Source organism: Chiroxiphia lanceolata, chromosome 11 (genome assembly GCF_009829145.1).
Source record: "Chiroxiphia lanceolata isolate bChiLan1 chromosome 11, bChiLan1.pri, whole genome shotgun sequence".
In the NCBI taxonomy this organism is placed as follows: domain Eukaryota; kingdom Metazoa; phylum Chordata; class Aves; order Passeriformes; family Pipridae; genus Chiroxiphia; species Chiroxiphia lanceolata.
In genome coordinates this window covers 2,089,520-2,102,404 of record NC_045647.1, presented here as the reverse complement: position 1 = coordinate 2,102,404, position 12,885 = coordinate 2,089,520, and the positions used below count along the sequence as shown (strand labels likewise).

The window sequence follows — 12,885 nt, the reverse complement described above, 5'->3', positions numbered from 1 at the left end:
TGCTGGAGGCTCTGGGTGAGTTGATATTGCTGTAGTGATGCAGGCAGAGGGATGTGCTGCTGGGGCCATGGTGCCAAGGTGGGTCCTTTCTGGGTGTCTTTGCGCAGCAGAGCTCTGTGGAGCTGTGGAACACTCGCAGATATTTGTCATCCATAAAGATGAGGCTCCTTGGTGCACTTTTCAAGGTTCACACCAGCCAAATAGGCAAAAGCTTTAAATCTCTTCCCCTCCTGCAGAGCTGGCAGAGGGCAATGCAGTCATGGAGTTGCAGCACTATAGAATTCCAGAATGGTTTGGGTGGGAAGGGACCTTAAAGCTCACCCAGTTCCACCTTCCACCAGCCCAGGTTGCTCCAAGCCCCATCCAGCCTGGCCTTGGACACTTCCAGGGATGGGGCAGCCACAGCTTCTCTGGGCAACCTGTGCCAGGGCCTCCCCACCCTCCCAGGGAAGGATTCCTTCCCAATATCCCACCTAGCTCTGTCCTCTGGCAGTGGGAAGCCATTCCCCTTGTCCTGTCCGTCCGTGCCCTTGTCTCAGGGAGCTGCTCTGGGAGCTCTGTGCCTGTCACCTGTGGAAATGCTTCTTTAGGGGGATGCAAAGCGTTCACTTTGCAACTTCTTCCATTTGCTGCTGCAGTGGCAAAATAAAAACGGGTAAGGAAGGCTGGAGAGGGATGTTTTCAGCGTTTTTAAAGGTCCTTCGTCCCCAGAAGAGTTTTGATCAAAACACTGACAAGGTCAGCTCTTCCTGGAGTAGAACCCAACCCGTCGGTTTAGAAAACAAGCAATCCTTTTATCTCCTAATTTCAGTCGTGTCTTTGCTCTCTGTGGACCTGAAATCTCCAGTTGACAACACAGACCCACAGATTCTCTCTTACAAATGCTGTGTTTAAAATAGATGACCTTTCTTTCTGTAAGGGTGCTAAACTATCTTGTATCATCTTTTTTTTTTTTTAAATGGATATTTTTATCTTCTTTGCTATTAGCAGTGACCATGAGCCAGGTTATCAGTAGAACAGTTGCATTAATCTGTGCAAGAAGAGATTTGTATTTTTATTAATTGTTACCCCTGTTGTTAGTAGTGTCATGGAACCCAGAACATTCAGCAGTGAGTCAGTAGCTCCTTTTTTGAGTTTGTAGTGGTTTAAAATGCATACTCAGCAACCAGCACTTTGTTCTGAAGTAATGCATGTGTTTATGGGAAATGTGGTTTATTTTTATGTCTTCCTGGGCATCTGGTTAGATGGGTTTGAGGGTGTATCTCAGAGGAGAGAGCAGCCTGAATAGTGCTTCCTTCAGTTTGAACTCTGTGTCTTGAAAGAACTTTTCCACCCAAACTGCTTAAAGTGGTGGATAAAGGGTTGATTGCTTTCAAGCCAATTAGCAGTTTGAGAACCTCAGTGGCCTGAAATGAGCCTCTCCTCTCATTTAGTGCAGATAAGTCTGCAAAGAAAATTTGGGAATTAGTGAGAGTCCTTCCTACTTTCTCAACTAACTGTAACAAATTTCCAAGTGTTCAAATAATTATTTGTTAACTTCTAACACATTGGATTTAAATTAGAGGACAAAACACTCACTGTAGAAAAGCACTCTCAGCAAAAAGAGCCACATAACCATAAGACCTCTTAATCAATGAGTTGCAGAGAGGTTTTAATGGTCTGATTTATTTAAAAAAAATCAGTTAACTTGTACAATTATCTGTCAGTTTTAATGCTGGTTGTTTACAGGAGTGTGGAGGGAAGTGCTGAGATACCAGATGAGAATTCAATGTGCCTGGGGACTCTCTGGGGAGGGGGCTTGGAGAACTCGGGGCAAATCTCTCCTGAAGTCTTTGCAACATGTTCCTGGGGTTAAAGGATGTCTGTGGGCTCGGGCTGTAAAGCCAGTGACCACAGCTTTCAGCTTAGAAAGGGAGGGAAATAAAGACAGCACAAGCTCCCTGAGATGTGCCAAAGCCAATGGTGGATTGACTGTCCTGATCCAAAGGTTGTCTCTAAGTCAATCCAGGCCACATTAGCTAAAACCCAGTTTTACACTGGGAATAAAGACAACTTAGAAGGAAACCAATAGTATGAGAATGACAGAGGCAGAAAAGGCATTAGAATTTGAAATTAAATCTGGCTTCATTAACAGAATAATTAAAATGATCTATAGGAGAGATTATCCAGTAAAGAGGTTTCACCCATATGGCCGAAAATAAAACATAAACAAGTAAAGATAAAATATCAACTGTACAGAAATAACGTAAAACTTCGTTATTTTCTGGATTTCTTGGGGTGGCAGAAGTGTGGAGGGGAAGGAGTGCTGGAGCACCGTGGTCCTCCTTGAGCTGGAACACGTTGCTGAGCTTGTTCTGCTGTTTATATTGATTGGAATTTTAATGCCTGCCAAGGGCACCTCCAGCTTCCAGAAAGGCACGGTGCTTTCCCGAGCCCTGAAATTGGTAAGGGCAGCAAATAATTCCTTGGGAGCTGCTGGTGCTGCTGCTGCCCAGGCTCCTGTGCTGGAGGCCAGCGTGGCAAGTCCTGTGCTCCAGCACACACTTAATGCAATCCATGCATTGATTTGTGCCAACACAGTGGTGAAGATAAGGGACAAGGAGCTATAAACTGCTCTCTTCCAATTATCCAGCTGGAGCAACTGCCACAGAAGCAAATACATGGCACTGGAGCCCTGCAAAAATAAATTACAGTGCTGAACGTTACTGACTGCAACAATTTGGAGACCTATAAACTAGTTGAGAAGCTTCTATTAATATCACTGCTACTGATGTGTGAAAAACAACCTCTGTCCCTGGGCTCTGCCAGCTGACCTGGGTGTTGTTGGGCAGGAGAGGTGAGCCAGGGTGGAGATTGGAGCATCCTGCACCATCTTCCTGCTCCTTGTTTGGTAAAGACCCTCCGACTGTCCTGGTTTTTGAAGCAGGTGGGCTCAGTAGCCCATGTGTGCCCACCAAAAGCCTATGAAATGACAAAAGGCGCCCACACCAGCTCCCTTGAGTGAGGGGGTGTCTCCTGAGTCTCGCTGGAGACCGTGTCCAGCACAGGGCAGCAGTTGGCAGGAGCCTGGGGAGCCCCACCAAGGTGGTCTTGGTGCTTTTGTTTGTGCCTTGTCTCACACTGGTCCTTTATCCAGCTGCCTCAGGGCTGTCCCATGGCTGCAAGAAAAGGCTCCAGCTGATTCCTGTCCCTTAAAGCCTCCTCAGGTGGGAAGTGCCACCTGAGCCCTCCTGCAGTGGTGCAAGAACTGTTTGCTGAGTTTCTCTCCTCCTGATTTCTCAGTCCAGTTGTGCAGAGCTGCTTTGGCATTAAGGATGCAGGAAGACTCCTTCATTGCAGTTTAACTGGGAAATAATTGAGCAGGAGAAGGCAGGAATTAAGACAAGATTTTCAGTGCAGGTCTGAAAGTGGCTGAGGGCAAGAAAGTCTGTGCTGCAGGACGTGATACTGAGGAAACAGACAGGGATTTTGCTGAAAGAGGTGATAACAGGTTGGGAGAAAGGTTTTTCTGGAATCTCCTTAGATGATGCCTCCACAGGGCACAAATCATTCATGTTTTTTGGGATTACTGGGCAGCATCAGATTTTCTGTGTTGGCTCAGTCAGAGCAAAAGAAAATTGGAACAAGAGACAAAGCTCATTGTGAGAACAAGGGGAGCCTGAGGTGCAGTCATTGTGCAAAAGGAGGGGCAGGGGATCACTCCAGGATTAACATTCCACCCTCACCTGCCTCCTGCCCTCAAGAGACGTGTCCCACTGCAGGCAACACTGTTCAGATGGGAAACAGGTGGGCTGGGAGAGGACTGGAACAAAACAGGATCTTTTTAACCTGCAAGCACCACTGCAGAGAAGACCCGTGGGCTGAGTTCTGCATAGGCAGAGGTGGAGAGCAAGCTTGGCATCGTGGTCCTCTTGCTGAAAAGCCATCAGGCTTCTGGAAAAGAGGCATCACTGAAACACCTGTTTCACTGCAGCCGCTCGGCAGCGGCGCCTGCGTCAGGAGCAGCAAGCGCGAGATTTCCCCGGGTGCCACGTGTTGCAGGGGTTATCATGGTGAGGGCTGAACATCGAAGTACAGGCGTGTGCAAAACCCACACGAGCTGCTGACGTGTAAATTAAAGTTGCCCTGGAGTTAAGACGCAGAAAACTCACGTGAGTGACGCGTTCAGTATTTACAAAGTGCGTCCGGAGAGGTTTCCCTCGGCTGCACTCCCCCTGCGAGGGCCAGCGCGGCGTCTGCTGCTCAGGCCACCCGTAATTAGTGCACGCTCAAAACAGCTCAGTGTTGGCTTAAAAAATACCCTAAAACTTCCCTGTCTGCTGCCTTTGCAGGATCACCATCCTGGATGACGGGAGCCTCCGGATCGTCAACGTCACCAAATCCGACGCGGGAAGTTACACCTGCGTGGCCACCAACCACTTTGGGACGGCGAGCAGCACGGGCAGCCTGGTGGTGAAAGGTAACTGCAGCTTTTACTGTCCATGGTCGATGCACAAAGTCCAATTTGCTTTCATTATTCCTTACCCAGGGCCGCATTTCTGCGTCTCAGGAATTCCAAGTGTTTATTCGTGTGCGTTCGTGTTCTGGCAACTGGGATTTTCAAAAGTAAAAGCTCCAACGTCTGACAAAGACATTTAAAGGAATGGTTTGGTAAACAGTGAGAGACACTGACAAATGTCTTGAATGAATTTTTGGCCCCCTTATGCGTAGTCCAGTGTCTGATGAATTATTATAGGCAATGAACATATAGGTTATTACACTTACAATCACAGTCTATCTCCTTCTTATCTGGGGAAAAACCTATATTGGATAACAGATAAGGAAAGATTGATTACAAAGCCATAGATCAATCACAAAGCTCTAGTGCTGTCAGTTTTAATTCTCCTGTGTATTGGCATTGATGGATCATATTCAGTTAGAGGTTCTCCTTGTCAAATATTTGTATCGTGTATAGGGAATAGTTAAAAATATTTCAATGCAAGTTTTATCTCATGTTTTTTTATACTTGGGTTACATCCAGAGGTCCCTTCCAACCCCAACCAGTCTGAGATTCTGCGAAGCCTGTAGGGGAACATGTGGGCCCCAACAGTTCTTTGGGTTTGGGGTTGTTTTGAGTACCTTGTATGGCATTTGCCTGTGCCCATGCTGGTCCCTGCAAACAAAAATAGAGACAAGAGGACCAGCATTAGGGCTGTGGATGAGCTGACTCTGCCTTTTCTGAATCTGTTTTCCTAAGGAGGCACCTGCAGCAAATAGCTGGGAAAGTGCTGCTGAGGGAACAAGAACATAAACTAGACCTTGTCTGTTGGCAAAAGGGTCGTGAAACCACAGAATCCCAGAATGGTTTGGGTTGAAAGGGATCTTAAAGACCATCTCATCCCACCCCCTGCCATGGGCAGGGATACCTTCCACTAGCCCAGGTTGCTCCAAGCCCCGTCCAACCAGGCCCAGGACACTTCCAGAGACGGGGCAGCCGCATCTTCTCTGGGCTACCTGTGATCAGCAGCAAAACTGGAGAGCAAAATGCCAAACCCAGCCCAAATGCCCTTCCCCAGGCTCCACATGGGTGGCCGCAGGGTGGTGAGTGCTCACAGCTTACAGCTGTTCATCTCCAGACTGGGCACAACTGAGGTTATCCTGGTTTTCCACATGCTGTGAGACACTGAGGGGGTGAATCAGGGTCTGCAGCTCAGGGACCACTTGTACCACCAGAAAAAAAGCCAGTTGTTGAAAACAGCAGTGATTCTTTCCTGTCATTGAAGAGTCAAGGTTCTGTAGTTCAGGGCTTTTCCTTTCTCCCTCCCTGTGCCCATGGAATTGTCCATGGAATTGTCCATGACTCCCGGCACAGGAGTCGGCCGCCGTGGTACCTGAGCCTTGGCTTCACATGGTTTACAAATCACTTCCCGTGGTGGGCAGGTTATAAAGGATTAGCAAGTGCTTTTTTCTCCCTCAGTGCTCCCTTTTAACTCCATTCCATTAGCATTAATGGGAGCGACACATGTGCATGGAGCAGAGAATAAACTCTGGAGCCCAGGATGGGGATGGATATTAACAGCAAAGTGAGAAATGCAATTTCCGAGCCGAGCCCATAAAAAGTAGGAAGGAGCAGAAACTATTCTGAACTCCAAATGAACTGTGTCAAATACTGTATTATAGACTGTAATGCTTGAGTTTCTCTGCCCTAAGTAAAACACGTGTGAGTTTGGGCAGAAATATGACTGAATTAGTTATTTTAACTCAGTTTTGTGGTGGACGAAAAGACCAATCTATCAGCTGATGTGGGTTTTGACCTTAAGATATGCCTACGTTCTCTTCTAGCTCATCTTATATCATTGAGTAAAAAACTGTGAAGGTCAAAAGACATTTTTTTTGTAACCTTCCTGTGTTCTTCCATTAATATTGCAGGTTATCCTTATTTTCTTTTAATTTTCCTTCTCAAGGAGAGATGCCAACAGTTCACAGAGAGAGTAGGCAGGGATGGGAGGAGGAGGGGAGTATCTTACACCACAGCCAAGGAGCTTAAAATAACTTTCTGGCAAACAACCAGAGAGGGATGAGTAAATATTCATATTATGCATGAGTAGACAGTTTAAAAAATATCAAATTCTGACGGGTGCCCATAGGGCTGAGTATTAACATTCTGCTGTCAGAAGTGGTGAACCCCAGTGGTTTTCTGAATCAGTGCAGTTGTGGTTTGGGTTTGTGCTGTTGACTGGTGTTGAATGAGAACCTCTTGGCCTCCAAGACCTGAAATCTTGGAAACTTGCAGGTACAGTTTGACCTTTAAATTAAAAAGCAGGATTGAGGTTGTAAGGCTGGAGAAGAATCCCAGTGTTCAGAGCTCTGTAAAACATGGTGTGTGTTTCCATGTATTGTATAAATATTAATTTTCCATCTTGTTTCCTCATTTTTTCCTGTACTTGAGGCTAAGTGTTCAATTCTTCCAACACACTGAAAGATTAGAGGCTTTCTAAGTACTGAGGGATTAAATGACAAATAGTGTAAACAGGCATAGACTGTACAATGTGAGTTTATTTGTACTTAATGCAGTGATAGAAACTGGCTGATGTAGCAGCAGGCTGAAATAGGAGACTAGTTTCAAGACATTGCAATAAAAGCTCTGGATATAGGAAGTGCCAGGAGAGGCTCCTGGTGTTAAAATCCCAGCTGCAGCAAGGAGTGTGGTATGGAAGAGGCCCCCAAACAAGCTAATGAGAGGAATGGAGATGATAACAGTGTATCACAAGGGTGAGAAGGTCTCTTTTCCCGGTAGACCCCTTATGATGTGTGGCCAGCTTTGGTTTTGGGATGTTGGAGGTGAACGGATCGTGGTACCAACCACAGACACGTGTGGCTGCTTCTCAAACTTCTGCTGCCCTTTTGGCTGTGGGCTGAGCTACCTAAATATCAAAATATATTCACTTATATAATTTTCTATATAAATGCATCACTAAATGCTTGGTAGAGCTGGTACATATCCATTCTCTTGGGGAAGTGCAGCAATTCCTGTCACGTTGTTGCATCTCTGACAAGGGCAGGTTCCAATGACTTTATTTGCCTGTTTAATTATGATGCACCTTTAACATTTCCCTGCTGCTGCTGGCTCTGTCACAGGAGGGCTCAAGGCAGTAAAAGGAAGAGAACTTTAGTTGGCTGGAATCTGTATCACTTTAGCAGTAAAAGAATACAAAGATAATGTCAGTGGGTTATTTTTTCCTCACGCTTGAATAGACTGATAGTCTTGATTTTGTCCAGCACAGTGATTCAAATTATTTTCTATAAAATAGCAGATTTTTCATTCCAAGCCTATTCCTCTGGGTGAACGTTGAAGTGCTGCATTGCACTGAAAATTGATTAAATACTCTAAATTCTGGCCCGTTATCGAGGAACTTTTCAGAGACTTCATATGATGCTGCCTTTAAACCTGCAATTCTTGCTGAGTTTAGGCCACACCATTTATCCTCTGCAGTGACAGTGTTGGTGGGATGTGATAGTTATCCTGCCCCATCTTGCCACCTGTGGTTGGTTGTCTCTGTTTCAACATCACTTGATCAGTATTGAGCTGCATTCTTCAGAAATTGGGTTATGCTTCCTCGTGTCCACAGGTTTTATTTTAGGGTTTGTTTTTTTTTTTTTTTAATCAGTAAAAGCCAATATCTCTATGAATTCTACCAGCTGTCCCCAACTCTGTCATGGCTTCTGAGTAACCAGGGTATCAGTTCCTTGGGGTGAGACTAACTTTTTTCCCCAAGAGGAAGAATAGCCATACATTAAGATGTTTGGGGTTTTTTTTAACATGAACCAAGTGAAGATTGCAGCAGGTACCTCAATCCACTGACATTTTGAAGCACTATCTACATTACCAGAAACCCTTTCCATACCTCCCTGATTTTCCCCTTGTCAGATACATTGCTGCTGCTTGGCTCCTATGGAAAGCTGTCCAAGAAAGCTTTTCCAGGCATTTTCCATCCCATCCATCCATATGCTGTGCATTTAGTATGGAAACATGAATAGCCCCTCTGTCACTCTGAGCTCTGCCTTGTTCCAGCCCTGTTTAAGGTCATGCAGAGCCTTTAAGTTTTCTTTCTTCATGGTTCAACTCCATCTGATTTAAATTCATGGTGGTTAAGCCTCAGCCCTTAAAAAGGACCTGGGTAAGCGACGTCTGGTGTTGAAAGCACAAAATTCAATTTTAAAAAGAGAGGCAGAGTTTAAAGCTCTGTCAGCCTTGGTCCTGTGCCCAACCACTCTCTGGGGGAAGAACCTTTCCCTGAGATCCAACCTGACCCTGCCCTGACACAGCTCCAGCCCTTCCCTGGGTGCTGTCCCTGGTCCCCCCAGAGCAGAGCTCAGTCCCTGCCCAGGACATTGTCACTGCAGTGAGGTCTCCCCTCAGTCTCCTCTTCTCCAGCTGAACACACCAAGTGCCCTCAGTGTCCTCACATGGCTTCAAATCAAAGCCCTTCCCCATCCTTTTTGTCCTCCCAAGGCCCAGACCTTGAGGAGGAGGATGGTGAGAGTCACAGGGACCAGCCCATGGCCCCTCTGGGGACAGACACGTCATAACACAGGTTTGTGGTCAAACACTTGGGCGAGGCTCAACTCCCAGCTTAACTCACAGATTAACTCACAGCTTAGCTTAACTCACAGTTTAACTCACAGATTAACTCACAGTTTAGTTTAACTCCCAGCTTAACTCCCAGCGACTGTGAACCAACAGCACAGCAAGAGCTGCTGGTTCCTTATTGGGCAGAGAAAAAAAAAAATCAGGTCAGCTGCTAAAGACAAACCCAGTAAATGGCAAAGAGTCGTGTAAATGAAATAAACCACCAATAATAAAATCAAATCGCAATGTTTCGCTCTTAGGGCTGAATGAAGTCAGTTAGGGTTTGGGGTTTTTTTTTTCATGTAAACACTTACTGATCATAACAAATAAAACTTGTAAACATAACACGAGCGTTCAGCTTCATTAAATTTGCAGCAGACAATTAATTTTTTTTTTCAGGCAATTCAAAGGTTCTTCTGTAGTACTGATTTAGTTTAATTGAACATATTACCACAAGCAGACAATAAGAAATATATTGAAGATATCCATCTGGCTCGCACTGCAAACCCTGTGCCTTTCCTTTTCTGAGCCTGTCACAGCCCTTACTAATTGCCTCATTTTGGCTCTTTTACAATCAGTGTGATCTAGCCATTAACATGATAAAAGCCATCTTGGTGAAGAGCTTGATATTAAAAAGCATAGATCTCCTGCCTTTCTGTCTTGCCAATTTTGGACTAATCCCTGGCATTATTGGAGCAATATTTTTAAAAGCAGAAATACAAATATATTGACTCCTACAGAGCAGCTCCTGCAGGTACTTTGTCTGGTTCTGATGGAGGGAGTGCCACTTGGAGTGAAAGATTTGCTCTGGATCGTGGAAAAAGCAGCAGATTCCTCCCCCCACTTCCCTCCCACCACCTTCTCCTTTCTCCTGTGTGTCCCTCCAACCCCCAGCCAACCTTCAGACACGTTGAGGGGCTTAAAACCAATAATTGCACAGGTAAATAATGAAGTCAATACTAGAGCAAGTAGGTGATGCTTACAGTGTATCTTACTCAGCACATAATGTGGAAAAAATATATATATTTTTAGATAAATTTAGATTTTTATCTGTATAACCCGTAGAAGGGAAGAAAAATCCTATTTTTGTTCTGTATTTTTATCTTAAACCCACAACGTATTGCAGGGTGAAGCATTATTGCAATCTCTTCTGCCACGAAAAATAAAAGGTTGGAATAATTCCTTTAAAAGCTCAGCGCTTTTGGTTTAGGAATTTTCTTGACCCCTCCCCAAAAAAATGAAAAGGTGCAGGAGTTCTCCATCATCAATAAAAGATTGGGTTGTTTAGCTCATCATTGGAGATCAGATCCATACATCAGCTGAAAGAGGAGTCGACCTATAGGTTAAACACAGACTCTTAATGAGACGAAAGCGGGTTAATTAACACTTTTCATCAACTTGCTGCAATTTATTTTCGCATGATCCATTTCAGAAAGGTTAAAGTATTTTTCAGGTTTCGAATGCAAATGTGAAAACCCAACATAGAACTGAACCACAGATTTAAATTGAAGTAAACATAGTGCATTTGATTATAAGTGAGCGTGTTTATGTGATTGTATATAAAATATAAGTAATAAACTGTGCAGGGCCAGGAGTTGGACTCAATCCTCGTGAGTCCTTTCCAGCTCAGGATATTCTGATTCTGTGACCTCTGCCATGCCCAGCTCTGGCAGTTGGTGATGCTGCTGGTTCCACCCACATTCTGTTTAGGATAAATGAACCCACCTGGGCTCGGAAATGAGGGGTCACATCCCAGTTCCTGCAGCTTTGTATGGCTCAGCAGAGTTACACAAATTTCAGGCAGTGGAAGATCTTTCTCCTTGAGCTTTTGATTCCTAGAAAATGAAACATGACAGTTGCACTTAACATTTTAAGTTGTGCTTAACAATAGATGGAATGTAATCCCATGTCTTGTCTTTGCTGAAGAAGATCCTGCACTGTAAGTCTGCTGACATTAGGAATTAAGTCTACTGATGTTGTGGGTTTGGTCTTCACCTTCACAGCTTGTCCTTTCTCAAAGCATGCAGTGGGATGAACTTCCAGACATGAGTTTCGTGGGAATTCCATAAATACTGGGTAAATTAGGGCCATGCTCTAAGGGAAAAAATACAGCAGAGAAAACTGAGGTCACTGTAGCTCGTGGGGCTGGTGTGGAAGGTGAGAGAAGGTCTCCCTGGAGCCACTTCTCTCCGTACCAAATTCAGCCTGACTGGGATAGAGATAACGATAATGTAAATGGGATTGCACTGGGGACGTGGCTGCTGATCTCTGTCTCAGGTAAAGATGAGGGAAACAGTGTGGGAGAGTAGAGAGGGAAAGTGAACTTTATATCCTTGAAAGCAGTGACTGGGAACAGACTGGCCCGAGGGCTGTGTTTGTAACATCAAAGACGCAGAGGAAGCGTTTAGAGAGCACGGTTTGTGTCGTAGGAGGAGACACTGTGAGAGTGTTGAAGACAAGAATCTGGGACAGTAGTTGGGGAAATACCAGGCCTTTGGTGTGCTTTCTCAGGAGCGTTTTTGGAAGCAGCTTAGTGGAGCCAAAATTCTGAGGGTTTCAGCTGTTGGGGCTTTTCCTCCCTGAGCCTGGCTGGATTACAAACAGATTCCTCAGAGGTGCTCAGCAGATAGCAGTGGCCAGGTGGCACAGGAATACAGACTGGGAGGGATGGGTTTGACACATCAGGGAGTATCTACAGCACTGCTGAACAGTGGTGAGGTGGGGTTGCAATATTAGGGACTCCTGTGGCCTGATATTCCTTTCTTTTAAAGCAATTTAAGCAAGATTATGAGTAATCCCAACAAAGTTAATATGAAACTACAGTCTCTTGTCCTTTTCCCAGAATCATGATGGCAGAGAGAACAAAACTGGAAGAGGTTCAGTTCTAGGTGTCCTGTAGCACTGTGCTCCAGCCAGTCATTTGGGAATATGACAGGAATACAAATATTCATGGCTCAAAAGCAGGTTGACTTTGAAATACAAGGAATTTTGTCTCTGAATTGACTTGCCATGGCTTGGGTTGGTTTCCTCTGTCTGTGTCTATCACACACACACACTTGGAATATGACTTTTGCTTTCATTGTGTTTGAAGTTTTTAAGTGGATCATGAAGAGCTAGTGATGCAATTTGCAGGTTTTAGGACTGTTTACTTCCAGCCTCATTGTGAATATATCTGTTTCTTTAGGAAGCCAGCAGTGAAAATTTTAGTTCCTTTCACATTTTAAGTGCACAGTATGAAATCTCTGTAAAGACTGTTTAATCCTGGTAAGTAAACTGTGTGATGCAGTTGACAATGAACATCAGAGCCAGGACTGGAAGTGTCTGGCAGGAATGTTGCAGACCATGGCTGAGCCCTGGCAAAGCTGTGTGCTCAGGGCCAGGCTCAGCCATCACTGAACTCGGCTGAGAGGAGAGATGGAGCTGCCACACTGCTCCTCCACTGCTCTCTGTGTGTCTTTGCAAGCTGGACCTTGATTCTGGCTTTGAAATTATTTGCATGAGAAAAACCTGTGTCTAATTTGAGGTAAAATACCATGGAACAGGAGAAATGTCAGGGACACTTCTTAATGATGCTCTGAGTTGAAGATTTATTCAGCAGAGTAGGAGCTGGGGATTTTGAGCAGGTTATAATGAGGGGATGGTCTTGCAAGTTGTTATTTTCGTTTCAGCTGTGATCCTGCCTCCATCCTGCCCCTTCCATAACATCATAACCAGGGCTCAGCCAGACAGCAGAGCAGTGACATGTCCCTTGGAAGGAGGGTTTGTCTCCTCTGTGT

General features: G+C 45.0%; 1 protein-coding gene across 4 annotated transcripts in view; it reads left to right on the top strand.

Annotated features, from left to right (window-relative positions):
* The window catches only part of LOC116792315 (contactin-4), a 283,807-nt gene that overhangs the window by 247,255 nt on the left and 23,667 nt on the right, over positions 1-12,885 (top strand). For all 4 annotated transcript variants that reach the window (XM_032699177.1, XM_032699180.1, XM_032699179.1 and 1 more), the window contains one exon: positions 4,332-4,459. In XM_032699177.1, the coding sequence (XP_032555068.1) occupies positions 4,332-4,459 (128 nt within the window). The remainder of the gene's footprint in view (positions 1-4,331; positions 4,460-12,885) is intronic.